General features: G+C 48.0%; 1 protein-coding gene across 2 annotated transcripts in view; it reads right to left on the reverse strand.

Moving 5' to 3' along the window:
• Nucleotides 1-4,013: 4,013 nt before the first annotated feature.
• The window catches only part of LOC144828177 (zinc finger CCCH domain-containing protein 10-like), a 38,267-nt gene continuing 16,210 nt past the window's right edge, over nucleotides 4,014-26,070 (reverse strand). For both annotated transcript variants that reach the window (XM_078686274.1, XM_078686277.1), the window contains one exon: nucleotides 4,014-6,072. In XM_078686274.1, the coding sequence (XP_078542400.1) occupies nucleotides 5,044-6,018 (975 nt within the window). In that variant the 5' untranslated portion in view covers nucleotides 6,019-6,072 and the 3' untranslated portion in view covers nucleotides 4,014-5,043. The remainder of the gene's footprint in view (nucleotides 6,073-26,070) is intronic.

The raw sequence follows: 26,070 nt of genomic DNA on the forward strand, positions 1-26,070 counted from the left end.
TGCTGTGCTGTGTTGTGTTGTGCTGTGTTGTGTTGTGTTGTGCTGTGTTGTGTTGTGCTGTGCTGTGTTTTGCTGTGCTGTGCTGTGTTGTGCTGTGCTGTGTTTTGCTGTGCTGTGTTTTGCTGTGCTGTGCTGTGTTGTGTTTTGCTGTGCTGTGTTGTGTGTTGTGTTGTGTTTTGCTGTGATGTGCTGTGTTGTGTTTTGCTGTGATGTGCTGTGTTGTGTTTTGCTGTACTGTGCTGTGTTGTGTTTTGCTGTGCTGGTAAGGGTATGTGAGGGTGTGTGTGAGGGGGTGTGAAGGTGAGGGTGTGAGGGTGAGGAGGTGTGTGAGGGTGATGAGGTGTGTGAGGGGTGAGGGCGTGAGGGTTGTGTTGTGTTGTGTTTTGCTGTGCTGTGTTGTGCTGTGCTGTGTTTTGCTGTGCTGTGTTTTGCTGTGCTGTGTTTTGCTGTGCTGTGTTTTGCTGTGCTGTGTTTTGCTGTGCTGTGTTTTGCTGTGCTGTGCTGTGTTTTGCTGTGCTGTGCTGTGTTGTGTTTTGCTGTGCTGTGCTTGGCTGTGTTTTGCTGTGCTGTGCTGTGTTTTGCTGTGCTGTGTTGTGCTGTGTTGTGTTGTGCTGTGCTGTGTTTTGCTGTGCTGTGCTTTGCTGTGCTGTCCTGTGTTTTGATGTGCTGTGCTGTGTTGTGCTGTGCTGTGCTGACCTGTGCTGTGCTGTGTTTTGCTGTGCTGTGCTGTGCTGTGTTTTGCTGTACTGTGCTGTGTTGTGTTTTGTTTTGCTGTGCTGTGTTGTGTTTTGCTGTGCTGGTAAGGGTATGTGAGGGTGTGTGTGAGGGGGTGTGAGGGTGAGGAGGTGTGTGAGGGGTGAGGGGGTGAGGGCGTGAGGGTTGTGTTGTGTTTTGCTGTGCTGTGTTGTGCTGTGTTTTGCTGTGCTGTGCTTTGCTGTGCTTTGCTGTGCTGTGTTGTGTTTTGCTGTGCTGTGCTGTGTTGTGTTTTGCAGTGCTGTGCTGTGCTTTGCTGTGCTGTGCTTTGCTGTGTTTTGCTGTGCTGTGTTGTGTTTTGCTGTGCTGTGTTGTGTTTTGCTGTGCTGTGCTGTGTTGTGCTGTGCTGTGTTGTGCTGTGCTGTGTTGTGCTGTGCTGTGTTGTGCTGTGCTGTGCTGTGTTGTGCTGTGCTGTGCTGTGCTGTGCTGTGTTGTGCTGTGCTGTGTTGTGCTGTGCTGTGTTGTGTTGTGCTGTGTTGTGTTGTGTTGTGCTGTGTTTTGCTGTGCTGTGTTTTGCTGTGCTGTGTTTTGCTGTGCTGTCCTGTGCTGTGTTTTGCTGTGCTGTGCTGTGTTTTGCTGTGCTGTGTTGTGCTGTGTTTTGCTGTGCTGTGCTTTGCTGTGCTGTCCTGAGCTGTGCTTTGCTGTGTTGTGTTGTGTTTTGCTGTGCTGTGTTGTGCTGTGTTTTGCTGTGCTGCGTTGTGCTGTGTTGTGTTTTGCTGTGCTGTGTGTTGCTGTGCTGTGCTTTGCTCTGTTGTGCTGTGTTGTGTTTTGTTGTGCTGTGCTGTGTTTTGCTGTGCTGTGTTGTGTTTTGCTGTGCTGTGTTGTGTTTTGCTGTGCTGTGTTGTGCTGTGCTGTGTTTTGCTGTGCTGTGCTTTGCTGTGCTGTCCTGAGCTGTGCTGTGCTGTGTTGTGTTGTGCTGTCCTGAGCTGAGCTGTGCTTTGCTGTGCTGTGTTGTGTTTTGCTGTGCTGTGTTGTGCTGTGTTTTGCTGTGCTGCGTTGTGCTGTGCTGTGTTGTGTTTTGCTGTGCTGTGTGTTGCTGTGCTGTGCTGTGTTTTGCTCTGTTGTGCTGTGTTGTGTTTTGTTGTGCTGTGCTTTGCTGTGCTGTGTTGTGTTTTGCTGTGCTGTGTTGTGTTTTGCTGTGCTGTGCTGTGTTTTGCTGTGTTGTGTTGTGTTGTGTTTTGCTGTGCTGTGTTGTGTTTTGCTGTGCTGTGTTGTGTTTTGCTGTGCTGGTAAGGGTATGTGAGGGTGTGTGTGAGGGGGTGTGAAGGTGAGGGTGTGAAGGTGAGGGTGTGATGGTGAGGAGGTGTGTGAGGGTGAGGAGGTGTGTGAGGGGTGAGGGGGTGAGGGCGTGAGGGTGAGTGTCTCAATGAATGTCACTGCTTCGCCTTCTTTGAAAATGTTCAGTGCTGCAAATAGAGCATGCCGCCGTAATTATCACAGCATGAGGCCCCAAAGTGATAATTATCACAGCATGCAGAGAGCCGCCCCACGCTGCTGGAGCACTCAACTGCACATTAATTATGTTGAGTGCTCCAGCAGCCTGGGGCGCCTGTTGACATGCTGTGATAAGTGGGTCTCATGCTGTGATAATTGTTGCAGCGCCTGAGGAAGTGGAGACTCCTGCTGGGATAATTGGTCTTGTGGCGCCTCAGGAAGTAGAGTTTCATGCTGGGATAATTGGTCTGGCGGGCTTGCAGCGCCTGACGTCCAACAAACGTGCACAAGCTGCTCAACCTTGAAGCTCGTTCACAGACCTGGGTCGGCTCGTTCCCAGCTCTGTGTCGGGCTCGTTCACAGCTGCTACTCCCTTGACAGGGAGCAAGGCGGCTATAGAACTCGCTGGCGGGAGCGCTTCGCGCTCCAACGCCAGGCGAGCCCTAAAAATGCTCTTCATAACTAGTGAAATATATTTGAAATGTTTGAACAATTCACTTCGCTATTTCAGTGTCGTGTTAAATGAAAGGCTGTAAGATGTCAGGCTTTTTTCTAACATGCTTTGCATAGTTCAGTTGTCACACAGTTCACTTTACAAAATCCTCTAACTTTAGTCACAGAAAGAAATCTAAATATAGGAAGGCAAACTGAATTTTGACCTGTCTCTTAAAGCCAGCAAATGTGACAAGATAACAAGATTTCGATGCATTTTTATTGCTCCTGCATTTAGTGATCAATAAAGAGGTCTTTAAATCTGGTCGCATTTGCTCTGCTTTAGGAGACAGAGATCAAAAGCCAGTTGTCTTTCTGCATTTACTTTTTATTATGTGACTGCAGTTAAGAGTATTTTTACACCCCCAGAAAGGGCAAGTAGTTCCTAAAAATAGCTCATCATGAATAAATCTTGCTCGAAAAAGCACGTGGGACAGTGGATTTTTCGAGCCATGGGTAAGTACTAAAACGCTGCACCCTAAGGCGGCATATACCCGTAATGCCATTTTCCTTCATCAATATCTCTCAATATCTTTCCTTCTCTGCCCTAAAACAGGCCACTATAGCCCTTGTGCCGGCTAGACTATTGTAATGCCCTTTATCTGGGTATCAACAAGGGGCTAGTGCACAGACTGCAGCTTGTGCAGAATGCTGCTGCCAGGCTGGTGATGAGGCTTACCAAATATCACCCAGTTTCGGCCACTATCAGGAATCTGCACTGGCTTCCGCTTGATCGGAGAATTGTATTCAAAGCCCTCTGCCTGGTTCATAAGGCCTTCTACAACACAGGGTCTGATGGCATCAGGAAACTAGACATGTCCCCATCTAGCAGCTAAGATCGGCTAGTAAGAACCTATTGATAGCCCCTAGCTTCAGGAAAGCCAGGTGGGGAGGTAGAGCCTTCTCAGTCTCTGCGGCCAAATACTGGAACTCCCTCCCTCTTTCAATCTCGGGTCTGGACTCTCACTCTCTTTTTCGCAAAGCCTTGAAGACCTGGCTTTTTACTCCCTCTACTCTGTAAGTTGGTTATATATTTGCATCTCTTTTCTCATCCCGGTTGACCTCTTTCCGCAGCGCCTTAATGCACCTGGGCTAAGTTCGCGCTTTATAAAGCTTATATTCATTCATTCCTTCTTAAAAATGTGTAGTTTTTTTTGAATGGGCAGTTGGATTTTAGGTTGAGGGAGCTTCTGCCACAGTAAAAGTTTTTAATTCAAATTCTAGGACATGCTGGGATATTGTTAAGAAGACAAGAGGCCCAAGTATTTCATTTGTGTCCAAATACCCACTTTACGCACACAGTCATTCAAAAGATTAACACAAACACATTCCTGTTTTGATATAGAAAAGATTTTTTTAATAAAAACTCTTCATTCAGAAACATCCAGGAGGTACATATTCCAAAAAAGAAGCTGACAAATCTAAAGTGAAACAAATTGGTCACATAATCTGAAAACATTATTTGTAACCCTTGTAAAACTAAAGAGCAGAAAAATCGATCTGCTACCGATGTCAACACCAACTTGCATTAAGATCAATCTTTGAAAAAAGAAGCACAACTTTGAAAGCATTGTCATTGGTTTCATTTCTTGACAAACTGGACAAGAATGTTTTAGGACTAACTGCATGAAGCAAAACCTATACACAAACCATGAGGCCAAATTGTTTTACAAAGGGATAAGGCTGCTTGCTACATACTCAAAGTCGCAAGTTGGTAGACATTTACTTTTCTCTTGAAGGTCCATTTATATTGTCAGGAACGCAGTTTGTTTCCTTCCTATTGCGCTTCGGTTTGTTGTAAGGCCAAGTCATCATTAGTGAGTTTGATATGCAAAGTTGTACCTGAGGCCTAAATAGAGTGGTTAGGCTGGGAATGCACTGAACGCAGTAACTCAGACATGTGTGCATTATCCAGCATATTATCACCTTCTCCATCATAAGTGACAAAAAAGCTTGCCCTGGATCACTATTGACAGTTGATGCAATTCAAAACAGGCTGCTCAGAGCAAAACATTATTTTAACATTTTAACACAGTTTTTTACTCTGCTAAAACCACGATTTGAGACCAAACCTCTTCCAAAAATATTTTATCTCCCGCTCCTTTTAGAGACTAGGAACTAGCTATTTTTAAAACAGCTAAACACTACTCCCAGCAACCCTGTAAAGTGGGAATGAAAAAAAGGCATCAGCTTTAAGACTGTTGACTTGCCCCAAAAGTAATTTGTGTGCCAGACTGTGATACAAATATTATGGGTGTACACGTCTTCACAGGTTGTGCATCTGCAATGCCGGGTGCCATTAACAGAAGACACTGGGAGAAGAGGAGCGGTGTTCGGCAGAAAGTGGCCCAGCGGTGGGTTCATTTAGTTTGCTGTGCCGACTTGGCCTGCAGTTTGTGGGGTAGAAGAGGTTACCAACACCCGTTTAGGTATAAGGTGTTGCTGTAGGGCGTGGCTGGTTAAGGTGGTATGAGTCTGTGCGAGACCATGGTTATAGTTGGTGACCATTGCCGGCATATCACCTGTAGCTGCTGCCAAACTTAAAGTCAGAATTTTGGCCTGGTGCTGGCGAAACTGAGCGTTCTGTTCCAGCAGCACCTCGTTTGAGGCCTGGAGAAGAGATACCTGTTTCTTTAGCTCCTCTACACGCCTGCGTAACAAGATGGCCTCTTCCTCTAACTGGCGATGCTCTGGAGTACGAACAGGGGCCAAGCCGCAATCATGCACTGGCATCTGTGTGCCTTCTACCCGCCTCCTTTTAAGCATAGAACCCAAATCCTGGAAAGTGTTGGTCATGTATGGGTTAACATAGGTGTCAGAGCGGTTCACAGTGGGGAATGTGCTCTGTATCAGGGCCATGCTCTCCATATTCAGATTTTTCATGTCAAATTGATAATTATTATCCATATTGTACTCATTTTCTCTCTGGATATGACGAAACTTGCACTTTGTGCCTCGCAGGCACCCTCCCTTTAGATAATCCCTGCAGATTGGGACCTCCTCTTTGCTGTTGGGGAGTTCAGTTGGTTGGAGGCCCAAGTTAGCAGCTACTTTCTGGTGAAGGTGAGGCGGGAGTTCGCCTGTCTTTTTATAGTGATCCTCGTCTTGCCTGGTGCCGTGAATGAACTTGCAGTTGAGGTGCACGCACTCCTTATTCTGAAAGTCGTGACAGAAAATAAACTCGTTCTTGGTCACACCTGGGTCTGGCACGCTGGCGTCGGGGTGGCGGAATCGGCAGCGAGACCCTCGATAGCAAACGTTGCGTAGGAAATCTCGGCAGACATCCTTGGTGCTGTCTCCGGCCTCATCGCTGCCGCTTGCACTATCCCTGTCTGGCATTTTTACCCCCCAACGCTCAGCGCAGTATGGGCAAACGAAGCGCTCTGCGAACAGCTGCAAGAAAGAAAACCATTTCCAACAATTAAGAGCAACTCCAGAACTGTCAAAATAACTCTTTGACAGGGTTTCAGAAAACCATACTATTTAGACAATTCATAAGACAGCAATGCTCATTAAGCCTGGCAGGCCCAACTTATTGGAGACTCTTCTGTTCAGCTGGTGAAAATGGCAAACAGTAGGGAAGATAACAGAGACTAAAGAGACTTCTCCAAACATGGAAAGAGGAGCAGTTTTAATCATAACCTAACAAGAACTCAGACCAGCCTCGCCTGAACACAGTGCTTTATAACAAGTACTTAATTTTGCAAAAGCAGTGACATACATTATACTGCTGATATTAACAATGCTTTTCTGTCTAATTAAGCACTAAATTCTCAGGAATTCTTCTACGAATTATAAAATCCATTAGTGTCCTAGTTTCATTAGAAGCCTAAAAACTGCATTGAGATTTGTCCCTCAGGGGGCGTAAACCAGGAAAGAAAGAAAAGGCAAGTTGTGCCAAGGGAAAATGTTTATATCCACAATGGCAATTAACTAATGTTGCATGTCATTTCGCAGAAAATAAAGATTGAAGGGTGAGATAAACATATATATATATATATAGATGTATAGATACACACATACACACACACACACTGAAAAAGCAAAGGTTACATTTTATACACAAAACCATAAAAATTCAGAAGTTATAGTTAATTATCTCAAGCAACTATAACTCGTGCCTTAAGGTAACTATAATTCGCATCATGCACGGTTTCTCATCAATGTCACAGCAAAAGTTCCAATGATATTATCAATGCTGTCACATAAGATAACATGACTGTTGTAATATGTGGGGTAATTAGCAGTGCATGGCAAGGGAGCGAGTTATAGTAAACTTAGGGGCACGAGTTATAGTTACTTGAGATAACTGTAACTACTGAATTTCTATGGTTTTGTGTGTGTAAAATCCGAACCCAACTAGAACGTCCCTGTAACCTTTGCTTTTTTTGAGAGAATTTCTAAGGTTTTTTAAAATTCTATTTGCTAACTAGAACATCCCTCTAGGCATTGTTTTTTTCAGTGAATTTCAATTTTTGTTAATGCTATTTCATAACTATAACACCCATGTAACGTGGTTGTGTAAGTAGGTGTGTGACTGGCTGTGAGAGGAGGTCTGTGGGTAAAGGTGCTTTCTTTTTAATTGGCATCTGGATCAGCAGATCCACCCAAATCCAGGAGAATCTGTGGATCCTCACGCACCAAAAAATTAATTTGGGACAATTTCTTGCCAAAAAGGGGTCCCTCAATAACCCTACCATCAGTCCATTGTGGTCAGGGTACCTCTATATGGACCTCTTCTATGGCTTTTAAATTTCATTTTCCACGCTGGGAAAGAGTCCAGATGAACAGATTGGCGGCTAAAAATTTCCTCTCAGTTTTGCAGCCATCCAATTACGGCAGTGCCGTTGGCACGTTAATTCGCGTTTCTAGTAATGCATAAATATTTTCACCGTAATAATGCCCAAACTACTGAACAGATTCACACCAAATTACAAGGAAAACTCTTTTTGGACCAAGATCAAGCTTTCTGACAAATTTAATGCAATTCCGTTCAGCGGTTTCGAGCTGTAGTCGGGTCTAAAATCCCTATGGGAAATTGTTTAGGGAAAACATGGTTTCGGACCTCCCCCATTTTCTTGACCCCAGCTTGACGGATCACCCCGAAACTTTACAGACAGCAGCTGAATCAACTGGCAAACTAGTTCTACCGGTTCACATTGTTGAGAGCAGCCTGCCTCACGAACACTCTGGACATGTGCTACTAATTGGGGGTGTGATTTGGCAATAGTTTACAGAGCCAGTGTCGTTCTGTTGCCTGCCCAGGATGGCAAGATTTGTCCCTTCCTTTGTATGGTGATAGGATCAACCTTGGCATGGACATGAAAACCAGCTAACTCTGCAAAAGCCAACATCCTGGAACACCAAAACCAGTGAACTAAAGTTAGTGTTACACGTGTGGAGCAATGCACCTTTTGGGGGTTTGGCCAATGAGGCCCTGTAGACTGTCTGCTGTAAACAGACAACGGTAAAGCCATATATATGCAGAAGAAACACTGGCAACTTTAACAAGTGCCCTACATTTCTGCAAAAGTTACTTGATAGTCGCTACCATGGCTTTCTAGATACTATTCATACCCGATCTGGGCAAGACCCTGCTTATCATGGTCACAAATGCTTCTGCTGGAGACTGTTTACTACTGATCCTCTAAAACATTCTAGAACGAGGGAGGTACGAACACCTATCTTTCAGAGTTGCAGTCACTCTCTAAATGTAGCCAGATGTATGCCACATCAATGGACAGCACCCTAGTTAAGCAATGCTGCGTAAACAATGGTAACGGGAGCACCTGCGGAAAACAGACATCCTATTAGCATCCGCGGTACTTTAAACACACAGGAGCGATCACTGCAGTGCCCAGGCCGCTACACCCTGCTGAGATTGAATGAGTGAAAACATACTTTTAGTTGCCCAAAAGGCGTCAAGGCGCCAATTGGGGGACACGCACAGACTACTTTTCTTTGGAGTTATGAAGCTTGGAGTATGGGGGAGACGAGCAGAGTGCAGTTTACACTGCACACAAAGATTAACAGAAGTGTATCAATTTATGAGCAGCCTTTGCCAACGCTGTGCACCCTGTAAGAATACCCACTCGCCCCACACAGGAAGTGCCCCACAGAGCAGTAGGCCGTCGGGAGTCCCCTAGGCACTGAAGTTTGTTTTCGGGGTACAGGCTTGCCGCGGGAGAGCTCTGCAGCCAGCGGACAACGTCTGCTCTTCGGCGTCCAAACCGTATCCGTTCCCGACCTCGGAAGCCTGAAGAGGCACTTCGATGCATCCGGCGCTCCGGCATGTTGTAGGCGCTGCAGGTTCACGTGCATTGAACCCTGGGCCCACGGTCTGCGCAGTTACTGGGGTGTCCCTGGCTATTACTCGTCAGGGAAACCACCCTGGCCCACGATCAGGGAACCTCCCGCCATGTGCGTACTTCACGCTGGTGAAGTTTTACAGAGTTCCCACACGCTTATTTTCAAACGATAAACACCTCTTAACTGTGCTGATGTGAAGTACTGCATCTCTCTTTCCTTGTCCCCCTAATCCCACCAATAACATGACTTAGTGAATTTATGGTTGGACCGTTATTGTTTATTTATTTGGCTGGAGTATTTCTTCTGCCACAAGCGCTGCACAAAGCTGCAAAGGCAACAAGCATTTACAATGCAATGGTCTCGTTCTTAAAGTTAGAGTTATTAGCATTGCTCATGACATTTTTATTTATGTTTTTAAAACACAAATAAATGACATTGTCATTTACAATGCCAATAGATTAATTGCTCGCAAATGTGAGACCTATTGCATTTGCACCTACACAGAGCCACACACACAAAGCCACCCACCCACACAGAGTCATTCACATAGAGCCACCCACACACACCCAGAGCCACCCACACACCTTCAGAGCCACCCGCACACAGAGCCACCCGCACACAGAGCCACCCGCACACAGAGCCACCCGCACACAGAGCCACCCGCACACAGAGCCACCCGCACACAGAGCCACCCGCACACAGAGCCACCCGCACACAGAGCCACCCGCACACAGAGCCACCCGCACACAGAGCCACCCGCACACAGAGCCACCCGCACACAGAGCCACCCGCACACAGAGCCACCCGCACACAGAGCCACCCGCACACAGAGCCACCCGCACACAGAGCCACCCGCACACAGAGCCACCCACACACCCAGAGCCACCCACACACCCAGAGCCACCCACACACACACCCAGAGCCACCCACACACACACCCAGAGCCACCCACACACACACCCAGAGCCACCCACACACACACCCAGAGCCACCCACACACACACCCAGAGCCACCCACACACACACCCAGAGCCACCCACCCACACACACACACACACACCCAGAGCCACACACACACACACACCCAGAGCCACCCACCCACACACACACCCAGAGCCACCCACACACACACACCCAGAGCCACCCACACACACACACCCAGAGCCACCCACACACACACACCCAGAGCCACACACACACACACACCCAGAGCCACCCACACACACACACACACACCCAGAGCCACACACCCAGAGCCACCCACCCAGAGCCACCCACCCACACCCAGAGCCACCCACACACACCCAGAGCCACCCACACACCCAGAGCCACCCACACACACCCAGAGCCACCCACCCACACACACCCAGAGCCACCCACCCACACACACACACAGAGCCACCCACCCACACACCCCCAGAGCCACCCACCCACCCACACACACACCCCCAGAGCCACCCACCCACACACACACACCCCCAGAGCCACCCACCCACACACACCCCCCCCAGAGCCACCCACCCACACACACACACACCCACACCCAGAGCCACCCACCCACACACACCCACACCCAGAGCCACCCACCCACACACACCCACACCCAGAGCCACCCACACACACACACACACACACACCCAGAGCCACCCACACACACCCAGAGCCACCCACACACACACACACCCACCCAGAGCCACCCACACACACACACACCCAGAGCCACCCACACACACACACACACACACACCCAGAGCCACCCACACACACACCCAGAGCCACCCACACACACACCCAGAGCCACCCACACACACACACACACAGAGCCACCCCCCCCACACACACAGAGAGGCCCCACATACACACAGAGCCCCACATACACACAGACACACACACAGAGCCCCCCACACACAGAGAGCCCCCCACACACACAGAGCCCCCCACACACACAGAGCCCCCCACACGCACAGAGCCCCCCACACGCACAGAGCCCCCCACACGCACAGAGCCCCCCACACGCACAGAGCCCCCCACACGCACAGAGCCCCCCACACGCACAGAGCCCCCCACACGCACAGAGCCCCCCACACGCACAGAGCCCCCCACACGCACAGAGCCCCCCACACGCACAGAGCCCCCCACACGCACAGAGCCCCCCACACGCACAGAGCCCCCCACACACACAACACAGAGCCCCCCACACACACAACACAGAGCCACACACACACACAACACAGAGCCACACACACACACAACACAGAGCCACACACACACACAACACAGAGCCACACACACACACAACACAGAGCCACACACACAACACAGAGCCACACACAGAGCCACACACACACACAGAGCCACACACACACACAGCCACACACACACAGAGCCACACACACACAGAGCCACACACACACAGAGCCACACACACACAGAGCCACACACACACAGAGCCACACACACACAGAGCCACACACACACAGAGCCACACACACACAGAGCCACACACACACACAGCCACACACACACACAGCCACACACACACAGAGCCACACACACACAGAGCCACACACACACAGAGCCACACACACACAGAGACACACACACACAGAGACACACACACACAGAGACACACACACACAGAGCCACACACACACACACACACAGAGCCACACACACACACACACACAGAGCCACACACACACACACACACAGAGCCACACACACACACACACACACACAGAGAGCCACACACACACACAGAGAGCCACACACACACACAGAGAGCCACACACACACACACACAGAGCCACACACACACAGAGCGAGCCACACACACACAGAGCGAGCCACACACACACAGAGCGAGCCACACACACACAGAGCGAGCCACACACACACAGAGCGAGCCACACACACACAGAGCGAGCCACACACACACAGAGCGAGCCACACACACACAGAGCGAGCCACACACACACAGAGCGAGCCACACACACACAGAGCGAGCCACACACACACAGAGCGAGCCACACACACACAGAGCGAGCCACACACACACAGAGCGAGCCACACACACACAGAGCGAGCCACACACACACAGAGCGAGCCACACACACACAGAGCGAGCCACACACACACACACACAGCGAGCCACACACACACACACAGCGAGCCACACACACACACACAGCGAGCCACACACACACACACAGCGAGCCACACACACACACACAGCGAGCCACACACACACACACAGCGAGCCACACACAGAGCGAGCCACACACACACACAGAGCGAGCCACACACACACACAGAGCGAGCCACACACACACACAGAGCGAGCCACACACACACAGAGCGAGCCACACACACACAGAGCGAGCCACACACACACAGAGCGAGCCACACACACACAGAGCGAGCCACACACACACAGAGCGAGCCACACACACACAGAGCGAGCCACACACACACAGAGCGAGCCACACACACACAGAGCGAGCCACACACACACAGAGCGAGCCACACACACACAGAGCGAGCCACACACACACAGAGCGAGCCACACACACACACAGAGCGAGCCACACACACACAGAGCGAGCCACACACACACAGAGCGAGCCACACACACACAGAGCGAGCCACACACACACACAGAGCGAGCCACACACACACACAGCGAGCCACACACACACAGAGCGAGCCACACACACAGAGCGAGCCACACACACAGAGCGAGCCACACACACAGAGCGAGCCACACAGGGAACAGAGGCCAGAAAAACGCTCACAGCGAGGGAACATGGGGCAGGAAAGCAAGCACAACGTGGGGGCAGGAGAGCAAGCACAGCCAGGGGTCAGGAGAGCAAGCACAACAAACGAGGGGGCAGGAGAGCAAGCACAACAAACGAGGGGGCAGGAGAGCAAGCACAACCAACCAGGGGGCAGGAGAGCAAGCACAACCAACCAGGGGGCAGGAGAGCAAGCACAACCAACCAGGGGGCAGGAGAGCAAGCACAACCAACCAGGGGGCAGGAGAGCAAGCACAACCAACCAGGGGGCAGGAGAGCAAGCACAACCAACCTGGGTGCAGGAGAGAAAGCACAACCAACCAGGGGGCAGGAGAGTAAGCACAAACAACGTCACAGCTGTTCGCAAGGCAGGAGGAACGGGTATTTACAAACAGTCGGGGAATGTAAAATATGGTGCATATTTCGTGTTATGGATGTGGTACTGGACACAAAACTAATTAAAATGTTGTTGGGGAACATTAAAGTTGGTCCTTCGTGTTACAACGTTCAATATTTGTTTTGTGAGTTACTGTGGCAGCGGTATTGTTTTTGTTTACATTTTTGACAGCTCACTCCCGGAACAAACTTCAGCCAACAACGTGCTTATCCTAAAATAAGGGTGGTATATTTAAAGTCCCTAGAAAAACAGATGAATTCTCCCTAAAGTTTGGCCTAGTGCTACAATGAAAGTATATAAAGGTCATCTGTGAACGCCTGGCTCCACTTCGGCCCGGCCGGGGCTTGTATGGGAAGCACTATTTACCCAATCTAACGGAGATCCATCACATCAGCAAAACGCACAAAGCGAACAAAGTTTGAATCGATCCAGACGCCTGTAATAAACGGGCCATCACAGCATCTCACTCGTTAGAGCTCAAAGCAGGACAACTACGCCAATAACTTTTGCATGTATGTGCCAGTGTTTAAGAGCTGTACGAGGCTGGGTGGTATGCTAACTTACCTGACGCGCTCTAACTACTAGGCTAGCCGCCGGTGTACTCGGTGGGGGCGTGGGGGGCACGGTGCACTAGTAGCCTCTTCCTCTCACCGGGGCTCTGACTCATGGACCTCTCACGATCGACTCCTAGCACTCAACACCCAGCCAGGGCCTCCCTCACCATCAGCCTCCCTCCATCACATGGACGTGGTGTTGTATTTGAACATTAGGACTCGAGGGGCACATGAAGAGTAATAAGGGCTGTATGGGCATAATGTGCGCTTGCCCCCCACCCCCTAAGTCGTATTGGCGGCTAACAGCCGGTTAACACTATACCCCCCCCTCCCTGTATATAATGTGAAACTCTCCACCCTGAGTCCCACTGACCACCGTCTCACACAGCCTGCCTCTCCCTATTCTGCCGTCCTCCCTCCCATCCACTGAAAGGACCTCATCCCCAGCTCAGATATCCCCCAATGATCTCTTGCCAACCCCCACTGGTTACTCACCTCTCCCTCATACGAGACCCCCCCCCTCAACTTTCTTCAACCCACTGCTCCATTTCAATCTTTCTCTGCCAACCCCAGTGACACCATAACTCTCCACAGGGCCTCCCTGGCCCTCCACCCTGACACTACACCCCCCACTTAAGACTAAACACCTTTCAGTCCCCCTTCAGACTAAACACCCGTCTACCCCCACTCTTCGCCAACTGCACAAGCCACATTCACCCCAAACACATTTCACGCCACAACCATGAACGTTATCCCACGGCCAATTGAGCTTAAAAACCCCGTCTCCACTGCAGGGCCTCGGGCTGCTGGGCCCTCCCTGCAAGGACCTCCAGCCACGGACGGCGGCTCGCGCCCCCCCAGTCCTAACGGCACCGAGCGTGCGACCACCTCCCAAATAAGCCGCGTTGAAGGAAGAGAGACCCTTCCATCTGTGTCGAGGGCACCTCCTAGACAGGAGTGAACCCCGCGGACTCCCTGAACCAGCGAACCCCGGCTGCTCCCCCTCCTTACGGAACGATCCGGTCTGCCCGGCCGTGATGTCACAGCGAAGCAGTTGGGGCAGTGCGTGAGGTACCCTGGCGGAGGGGCTCACCTGAATGTCCGCCATTGGATGGATGATGGCGAAAGATGCTGCGCGACACGGGTTCCACTCCCTGCTTCTTTTCCTTTACCTCAGTGCGACGCCCTCAACGTCATCAACCGGCACTCTCGCGCACAGAATCTCAAACACTGGACTGCAAAAGTGGACTGCGCATGCACGGGCGAGTGAGTCGCGAGTGGCGGCCAACTTAGAGACAGGCAAGCACGTTATGATGCCTACGGTGTTCAATATTGCAACAACAACAACAACCAGGAGAGAGCTCCACCATGACATCTTTCTCCGAGGCCATGCAGGAATGCCTCGGAGAAAGGCACCGTCATTTTCGGATTCGGGGGCGTGTTTTGCTTTCTCTCCTCTTCCCATTGGCTGGAATGTAAAATTCCAGCCAATGGGAAGAGGAGAGAAAGAAAAGAGAAAGAACGTCAAAAACACCCCCCACCCCGAATCCGGTCTTGAACTGAGTGACGCCCCTCTCCTCCAATGGCTGGCCTCCGTTTAGGAAGCCAGCCAATGGAGAAGAGGGGCGGATTCAAGCCCCATACTGTAAACATAAAATCTCGGTTGTGCGACACTGCTGCACAGTGTACGCTAGGCCGAGACCTAAAAATGGGAGCGCATCAATCAAACAAAACTAAGCTGTTTAACCCCAACATTCTTTTTTTGTAATATATAAAGCGCTTTAAACAAACTGGATCGAGATACACCATATAAATAAAAACAATATATATGTAAATAAAAAAATAGCAGTTTAAGAGCTGCGCTCGCACAGGCCTGGCAAAAGCCTAACCAAGTTTGTTTACTACTCTCAAGACGCAATGCCCGACCCCAAAGCTCGCTCATTTACATAAGGGCAGGCATGCATACATTTCTCACCAATGCTAAAAAATAATGTGCGCTACATTGTTCGTGCATTGTTCTGTAGCGAAGTTTGCCTGGGTGCTCTTTGTGCCTACTGGCCTCACATCGCTGTGTATATGTCCTGCAACATTATGCAGTACCCTGCTGGTGTAGTGTTACCGCCTCCGTTTACTGCCTCAAAGGTTTTCGCAAATGGAGATCTGTTACTTAACAAGCATTAAAAAGGCAATAGGTATCACCTTTCATTAAGTTAAAGCCATTTGCGTTGCTATACAATACCATTAGCAAAGCAAATTGCTTTAACTTCTACAAAGCCGAGACCTGTTGCATTTTTAATGCTTGTTTTAATATACTCTCATCCTTCTCTGCCGCCCCCAGCCCCTGCTGCTCTGCACACACACAGGTTGTCTGATGCCAAAAAGAGTAGGTGACATATTTTAATCTACTCTCTTTGGCATCAGACACCCTCTGGTTCCAGGAGCTGTGCTGCTGGAGACTCTGCAACGGTACAGACTGTGACACAGCACAGGTCTTCAGTATTCTTGCGCCAGACAAGTTTTTTTGCCCCTGCAAAAATACAGCGCTTTTTGAGGTTTTGGGCTGCAAACGTGCTTTTTTTGGCCGCAACATTTGCCACTAAAAGCCACAAAATCCTGGGGGGTCGGACTAGAACTACCCACTAAAGACCACCAATAGGATGGATAATAAATATAATATAAGATTGGCTCTGTAGCATTTTGTAAAGTAGGGGTTGGCCATGGCAATGTTCACCAGTTCACTTCCTTTCTCCCTTACAAGGAAATATTGTTTAAGGGGTGAGATTGAATTACCAACAAATGAAGTGATGACAGAGGGACCACTGTTGCATGGGCTGGGCAGTGAACAGGAGCACTCTTATCTCTTGGAATTTTTACCGCTTTCCATCAGACAGTGGCGTAATGCATTGAAGACAAACCCAAAGGATGCAGGCCAGGGCACATTACATCAGTTTATCATGACAGGTATGATTAAATGCTTTGCGCACAGAAGTGAGTGTTTGTTTGCACACACGTTGGCAAGCCAATTTTAGCTTTGCAGATGAAACCATATAAATATATTAAAACAATAAATTGTGTTCTAGCGTACAGGAGAGAGCAAAACTAACACAATATAAATAAAATAAAGCCCCTGAGTGATCTGGGAGGCAGTATTAAACAAGCATTTGTGATGCAATAGGTCTCATATTTGTGAGAGTTTAAGCTATTGGCATTGTAAATGACAATGCCTTTTATTTATAGGTTTTGATAATTAACATGTAAATAAAAGGCATTGTCATGTACAACGCCAATAGCGCAAACTCTTGTAAATGCAAGACCTATTCAAAGAAGCGGCCGCCATTGTCCTCGGCTGCTTAGAAAGTGAAAGCGCGCATGGCGTGCTGGATGTTGCAGAAAAGCATGTTTGTGCCTGCAGTAGGAGAAACTATTTAAAGAATATAGTGGTTACAGACTAAAAAAGACTCACCGTGTAACAACCGAAGTAAAAGGGTCAGTCCTCATGGGAGGTTACGAATGAAGACAACTAAGGAGGGACTAACAAGCCTATTAACCGCATGCGCGCTAGCGGTTTTCCCGCTGCGGGCTGCGATTTTAAAAAACCCGCGTTACATGACGAGCTCAGCTCGTCATCAGCGTAGGGCACGTTACGCTCATGACGAGCTCAGCTCGTCATGAGCGCCGAAGGGGTTAATAAATCAGAAGCCAGTATTTACAAAGGACAAGGAGACAAGCCAAGGACAAATATAGGCAGAAAGTGGGCGGGCTTCTTTTCCATACTCCAATACAGAATGGCTCGCAGAGCAGCGCATGCGCTGCCCAGGCTCAACCTAAAAAAAAACATAAGAAAAGCAAAAGCACCAATGAAGAGGGCATTGAGGAGCATAGAAAACAAAAAAAAGCTGTATGCCAAAGGAGCATGAGTGAAGCAGAAGTAAAAAAAGTAGTTTTTTTAAAATTGCGCCCGTTGTTGGGTGCATCAACAATAGTTGAAAGGCTCGGAATAAGCTACTGGTTGGGTCCTGAGTCAAACAAGCATTTGCAATGCAATAGGTCTCGCATTACTTAAAGTTTGCGCTATTGGCATTGCATTATTATTTGCAACTCCAATAGGTCAAACTTTCAGTAATGCTAGACCTATTGCATTGCAAATGATTGTTTATCATTGCAAGCATATGGTATCACGCAATTCAAAATAAATAAATATGTAAAGTTAAGGGCACGCTACAGTAGATACCACACTATAAAGCATTATTTAATATTTCAGTTGCTCTTCAATCAGTAATATTAACCGCATGCGCACTAGCGGGTTTTCCCGCTGCGCGCTGGATTTTCAAAAAACCCGCGTTACGTGACAAAGGCAGCTCGTCATGCGCGTAGCGCAGGTAACGCCCATGACGAGCTAGCTTTGTCATCAGCGCTGAAGGGGTTAATACTCGGTAGAAAAATTCAATACCATTCTTGTGGGAAACTGCAAAAGAGTTAAATATGTGTCAAAACATACAAGTTGTGAATTTTGGCTAAATATTGGTATAATTCTGCTTAACCCAGATCTCTTGACGGGGTGAAAGTTTCTGATTTGTTCTGCATTCTGCCCATCTTTTGTAGTATCATCAGGCATCAGATGATTTACGCATCTGTAGCATCAGACACCAAAAGATCTACACGTCTGTAGCATCAGACACTAGAACATCTACATGTCTGTAGCATCAGACTCCCCTCTGGATTCCAGCATGGTCACCACCCGAACCAATCACCCTGCACCTCATATATCACCCTCCCGCCTCCCCTCCACTCAGCTCCTCCCGCGTGCCCCTCGGCCCCACCCTTACCCCCACTGACCTAGACACTCCTGTATCTACAGATACCTCAACTCAGTCTACTCCCCCTGTCCACCCTTCCAACATTGAAACTATCACGCCCGTCTTCAAACTTGACCAGACCCCCAATCTGGACATTCAAGCATCCATAGAAGTCATTACTCAGTCTACTCCTTCCGTCCACCCTGCTAATAATGAAACTATCACGTCCAATTCCAAACTTGACTTGATACTATAATCCCTTCAACAAGTCAAATCAGACATCCAATCCCTTCATAACCTTATCTTACAACAAACCAAGTCCTCCTGCATTAAACAGGAACTCAATCCGTTCCCTTCCCCCAAGATCTATAGACGCATCCTTCGTCTTCCTACAATCTTCCAAGCCCACTGCTCTCCACGTTGGAGCACAATCCCTCTCCCGAACACCACTTCCCGTCCTATCAGGGGGTCTAACCCTTTATCTGAATCCGATCTAGGGGCCCTCCTCTGCTCTTACGAGCAGCCTCACCCTCCTCAGAACGCGGGACTGTTAGTCAGTCCAGATAGCCCACCTACAGACCACAGAATACCTACCATTCTGCTCAACACTCATAGAGCCTCCAGACTCAATCCCAGAGGCATTGTAGAAAATAACCTCACTAGAATCTCCATCACTGCCGAACCCACCACAATCATCTCCCATCCACAGATAAGCTGTATCCTCCTAAACTGCAGGTCCGCCTCTAGACATGCAGCCCATTATAGCTGACCTACTCATCTCAAACAAACCAGACATTATGATTCTTACAGAAACCTGGCTCAAGGAACCTTCTACTCCTATTATGGACATCTTGCTATCCCCCAACTATAACAACCATACTCGACAGAGCCGAGAGGCTCGGTGGTGGGATAGCCTGCATACACCAGATTGGCCTAACTGCAACCAATTCCAATGCCTCTGCTATTTCATCATGCGAATACCTTTGCCTAAACATTGCCAACAACAACAAACAAATCTGCTGCCTTCACGCCTTCTACCATCCTCCGGGAGATAACCTCACTTTCATAGAACACTTCATGGACATTCTAGCTTCAAATGACAACCAAAAATCTAAGCAAATTTTCTTAGGGGATTTCAACCTTCACTGGGACGACCACAACGACCCAGGGGTAAACAGCCTCAAAGCCTTCCTTACAGACCTCAATCTTACCCAACTATGCAACAGCCCAACACACAACAAGGGTGCAACTCTCAACCTAATAATATCCAAAGCGGACTCCTCGCAGCTAGACTCGATACTCCCTTGCGACTGGTCTGACCATCATATCATTACTTTCCAAATCTCGGAAACCATTACTCGACCCCCCACTCAACACATGAGAACCAAAATCTGGAAGAGAAACCTTAAAAACGTAAGATCTGGGGGGGGGTATGGAATTTGTTGTTTGTTTGTTGCAGTACAAGCAAGGGGGCCGAAGCCTTTCAATCTGGACTGGTTAAACTTCTAGGCGTCAACAGCTACTCCTCTGAGACTGCACTTTGTGCAGATGGACTTCCTGCACTAGGCTTCTGCCGCTTTAAACGCTGATGTCATAGAGCTTCGCTCTACCGCCTGCCTGTCTGCCTTCTAATAGTGCGAATTATCGATCCTGTTGGCTTCTGATTGTGCCCCCTGTGAGGGATGATGTGCGGGTTTACCGCTGTTTAGGTTTTGCCTTAGCCATGCGTACGAAGTACGCATGCGCTAGCAAAACCTCTTGATTTCTATCTGGGGTGATGACCCGCCTCTGCCTATCATTGGCTAGCTCCATAAATGGAGGCTAGCCATTGGGAGGCAGAGGCTGTCAATCGCGTTCTCTCGAAAACGCGATTCGGGGGCGTTTCTGGTGCTTTTTTAAGCCCCGCCCCTTTGTCCCGGGCCGCGCTGCGATTGGCTGCCGGCCCGGGACACCCCCGTGACGTCATTCCAGGGCCGCGCTGTGATTGGCTGCCGGCCGGGACACCCCCGTGACGTCAGCCAATCACAGCGCGGCCCGGGACCTGACTTGTTATTTTTTTCCGACAATGGAAAAACCTATCGTTCTTTGGGCGTGTTTGTTCTCCTTCTCCCCGGCTCGCTGTTTCGGCGGACTGCAGGGCAGCGGAGCTTGTGTGTGACCGTCCTCGGGTAGAAAGGCGGGAGGAGCTGGTTAGCAAAGCCCGCTGTAATTACTTCATAAGGCACTTGCATACCGAGACTCGCCGCAGGGGCAGCAAAGCGCTGCACAAAACCCGAAGATGGCAAAACCGTTCATTTGTAACTCGAGTTTGGGTGATAGTTACACTTGCTGTTTCCAGCGCTTAGAAATGGCAGGAGGGAGATGAACTGCTGAATAAAAACAAATGGAATTTCCTGCAGCCTTTCATTGGTGCCCAGCATACGAAGCGTGCTGTCGCGTGATGAGTTCCTAGAAGCCGTGTAATTTGTTTACATGGTGCGAGCAGGGATACGCAGGCCTACTCTCTTAGGAGCTGTAAGGAAATAGGTTTCCGTGTATAAGTCCGTACCCATCTGCATTTGTAAAAAGGCATCGGCTAAATAAAGTCCGAAAATGCTCCGTCAGGCCTACTTTTCCTAGTTTTATTTTATTATCTGATGAAGGAAAGGCGCATCTAGAGTGAACATCGTAATTTAGCAGGCTGGCCTGGCGGACCTCTTAGGCACCAAGTTAGTGTGTGAAATAGCTCTTATTGTTTGCTTTTGAAGCCGTCTTGAAGGACCTGCTGGTCACATGCAAAACAAATGGCCCTTTGTAGCTTGGTTTAATACTGATACTGCTTTCTTCTATGTTTATTAAGTGGGGTGTAACCTGCTCATTCAGTTTAGTAACATGGCTCGAGGATCACGTGGTACTGCCACGTGCTCTATTTATGTGGTAATTTTCTGTGCACCAATTCAGCCAGGCTCTACCTTACAAAATGTGTAGCAGGAAAGCGTAGTATTACCACAAAATTTGTAATTGCAGTTAAGATGCAAACTGCATGAAATGGGAACAAAATTGACTAATGGCTGCAAATACAGTAAACCCCAAAAGCATGGTCTGATTTCATATGGTTGTAACACATTAAAGGCACATTTCTTGATGTGGGTCGAAGCCAGATAGAAAAGCACATACAATACACAGTGGCAAAAGTTTAAAAATGCATATAGATTGTATTAAAAAAAAGATATATTATATGCTTAATACCCCTTTTTTGCGTGTGGAAAGGTGGGTTGTGTGCAAAATGCACAAGAATGGCTGCTGCCTTTATTATTCTTGCTTGCATTGTTCTTTGCACAAGCGCGCTATCATTAGCTCGGTTTGACACATGGTTACTACTGAAAAATTGTACATTAATCTTTCACACCAGTTTGAGGACCGAATGGAACATCAACAGCTGGCTAATCCGTCCTCGTGTGGAGCCATTATTCGACTTTAAAGGCACCCTGGTAGCAATTCCTGCTCTACTAGCCCTGCTGTAGTTTTCACTTATTTGCCTTTTTGTCACTGATTACAACAACGTGTGGCTGGATTCATTAGACAAACCATGTTTCTGTAGTTTCCCAGTTTAGAAGAATATTATATGAGCTATTTCTTTATCCAGTGTTATTTTTGGTAGGCCGCCTTACTAATATGGGAATGGCGGTCTTTAAGTTGCACTTACTTATGGTTTTGCGAATATTTAAATATACTCGCACGATTCATGGTTGACAGAGTATTGTTAGGAATGGGGGTGTTAATGAATACTTTATCCACTATTTGACGGACCACTTCAGGGGGCAGTGTTCTGTTAGCTAAGCAGGAGGGTGGTAGGTCCCAGAGACAAGATCTTCTGGTACTGAGCGTTTCATAGATGGGTAAGGTATCATTTCCGGTTGGCGGTGGTGGTATATGACTTTTTGATGCTCTGGAGTCTATCCGGAGTGGTTGCTGGTACCACCAACTTTGAGTTATTGAGTAGTTGTGAAGTCTGTGGTTAACTTTGGTATCTTTGACAAAAACTACAATATCTTTGGTAGGCAATTCCTCGACTTCTGGGCGTTCACATTTTATACGTGGTGCAGTGCAGCATGCATCTGTGAAAGACTGCCACAGGTATATGTTTCCTTCTTATAGATGCTCATTTATCTTTGTTTCGTGTGCATAGGTAACCATCTCCCAGAGGCATAAGTGGACACATGTCACTGTCTCCTCTGAGTGCTGGCACTCTCTGACCTGTGTGTGCACACGTCATTGTCTCACAGATCCCCACGTGTCTGCATGCAGCCTCCCTTCACCTATGTCTACTGAACGGGCACGTGCATATATGTGCAGGCCGCCTCTCCTTTATGTGTACTGTTCTCTGCCAGCTATATACATGCCGATTCATCAACATATTCTTTACATCTGTGTGTACCTGCATCTCCTGTGCGCATGGAAATGCCTCGTATTTCTTCTTTCACCACCCGTGCTACCAGATCACACGCCACTGGCTCCTAAATATTTACACGTCAGAGTCTAGTGTCTTTGCATAAGAGTAGGGCACAGTCTCTTTGCATGTACCTGTCAGCCACACTGCTGTATCCGTGCTGGTCACCTGATCCTACATGTGTACATGCCACTGTCACGAATGTGCATATGTCAGTATGTCCTATTTTATTGCTGCGCTCCCCACGTGCACAACTATACCTGCCCCCCCAACCGTGAATGTGTCACCACAACACCTATAAGTTGGCATGTTACCGGTTTTTAAACGTGTGCATGGCAGTCAACAAAGCCTACTGTCGCCTTTTATGATGAGGCATAGAGTTGTTGTTTTTGTGAACGTTTGTTTCCAAACTTGCAATATGGCCGGTAGAGGTAAGCAAGCATGCACACAATTAGGAATGTTTTTTAGGTTTTGCCTGGCGTTCTGTGGGTGTGTGTGTGTGTGTGTGGCATTTGCGAGAGATTAAGCTATTGACATTGTAAATGACAATGCCATTTATTTATCTGTTTTCAAAACCAACAAATAAATAAAAATGTTGTCATTTACAATGCCAATAGCTCTAACTTTTGCAAAGGCGAAACCGTTGCATTGTAAATGCTTGTTTTCTTTCTTGTTTCTACTACATACTAAAAAATAAAGATTTTACAAAAAAAAAAAAAACGTAAGATCTGACCTCACAGCCCTAGATAACTCAAACCCTCTTAGTCCTCCGGAAGACCTAGCTGATGTTCTGGAGCTGACTAATCGGTACTTTCACTCCATGAACAAGTTCCTAGACAAAATTGCCCAACTACAACAGAAGAGAACCTCCTCTAAAAATTCCCACCCATGGTACGATGGGAGGCTAAATGATGCCAGACGCTCTCTTAGAATAATCGAACGACGCTATAGAGCTACACGCTCAACCGACCTCCTCAAACTTCTCAGAACCACCAGGAACTCTTACTTTAGAAAAATCTGAAAATCTAAAACCGATTTCTTCAGATCTCAACTAGACCTTGCCAAGAACCGCCCCGAAAAAACTTATCGATCTTATCAAAGCCCAAACCAAGAGCCTCCCTAAGGTCCTTAACATCAGCCTTCTCGCTACTCCCTCAAGTGACGAATTTGCCTCCTTCTTCGCTTCAAAGACAGAATCCATTAAATCAGACCTCCTCAAGGACCTTATATCCATCTCAGACCTGAAAGAGAGCCCATCACTGTCCCTTGCTGATGCCCCAGCCAATGATCTCCAACTTTTTAAACTAAAAAACAATGCATCATGGTCCCACTTCAACACTTACAATGAAGATGCCATACTAACAACGCTTAACACGCTGAACCATCCAATCACTTCACAGACCAGCTCCCAGCTAACTACTTAAAAGACTTCACTCCTCTCTTACTTCCCCTCTGGACCAAGATCATTAATACTGCCCTTCTGCAAGGATCCATTCCAGACATTGAAAACGGGGCAGGTCTCGCTTATCCTAAAGAAACCCACAGCGGATCCCACCAACCTAATAACTATCGTCCTATCTCCAACATCCCTATGTTAGCTAAACTCCTGCAAAAATGCGTGAACATACTGAACTGTCACATTGATCGTTTCAACCTGCTGAACCAATTTCAATTTAGTTTTAGAGCAGGTCACAGCATAGAATCAGCCATGACACATAGTAGATGACGCTCTAAAAATCCTCGACCAAAATGAAGCCTGTCTGTTAATCCTACTCGACCTGTCATCAGCTTTTGACACCGTCAAACACGACAACCTGCTGAATCTCTTGAAACATAGAATGGGTTTATCTGGAAGTGTATTTAACTGGTTCGCCTCCTTCCTCCAAAACAGATCCCAAAGATTCAAGGTCAACCAATCCTTGTCCTTCCCATCGTCTGTCACTCTGGGAGTTCCTCATGGCTCCTCCCTCTCTCCCACCCTTTTCAACCTTTTCATGGAACCCCTCACTGATCTTCTCAGCCTCTACAAAATTCAATTCCACATGTACGCTGACGATACCCAAATCTACATCAAAATTCTCTCTCTGGAAGACATCAAATCACTCAACTCCACACTACAAAAAACCCAAATCTGGCTGGCCGAAAACCACTTGAAACTTAACTCCCTCAAAACGGAATTCCTTGTAATCGCCCCCCCAAACAAAGTTCAAACTATCATAGACTGGATGAAGCACCTAACAGCTCTCAATGGACAACCACTCATAGTCGACTCAGCAAAATCTCTGGGGGTAACGCTGGACAATAACCTCAATATGCAGAAACACATCAGCGCCTCAACAAAGGGAGCCAACTTCCACCTAAGGACCCTGCGAAAACTGAAACCCTATCTGCCCGCCTACGATTTCAAACAAGCTGTTCAAGCCTTAGTTATACCTCGCTTGGAATACGGAGCAGTAACCCTATGCGGACTCCCGAGGTCATCGACAGCCCCGCTAAGAGCCACGATCAACTCTGCTGCAAGACTCATCACAGGCTCTAAGAGAAACGCCCACATATCCCCTGACTTGAGAACCCTCAACTGGCTACCGATTGAAGCCAGAATTCATTTAAAAATCGCGTGCTTGACACACAAGGCTCTCTACCACAACACCCCACTATACCTAGCTCAGAAACTGGTGCTCTCAGCGGGCAGCAGAGCTTCCAGGAGTGCCAAGACTCTTCTCCTACAACCGCAACGATTTGCCAAGAAAAAAACGTATAACCGGTCCTTCTTCGGTATGGCTCCAAGGATATGGAATGCGCTGCCCAGTGAAACTAGAATGAATCCTTCCTCTGGTTCCTTCAAAAGAGAAGTCAAAGCTATCCTCATGGCTCAATCCATGTGAACTATCTATTCACTGTACTTTATTACTTGCTTTTCTTCGCTTTTATGCATCCTTTATTTATCTTTGCCATTTTTACACTAGCATCGCACTGCCTTTTTTTTTGTTCTAGACTTATCTAGCACTTCCTTATTGCGTGATTCACTATAGCGAATTATATTCTGTATATACTTCTACTTGTCATGTAAAGCGCTCTGATACTCGCAAGAGTCTGGTTCGCGCTATATAAA

This window comes from Lissotriton helveticus, chromosome 1_1 (genome assembly GCF_964261635.1).
Source record: "Lissotriton helveticus chromosome 1_1, aLisHel1.1, whole genome shotgun sequence".
NCBI classification, from domain to species: Eukaryota; Metazoa; Chordata; class Amphibia; order Caudata; family Salamandridae; genus Lissotriton; species Lissotriton helveticus.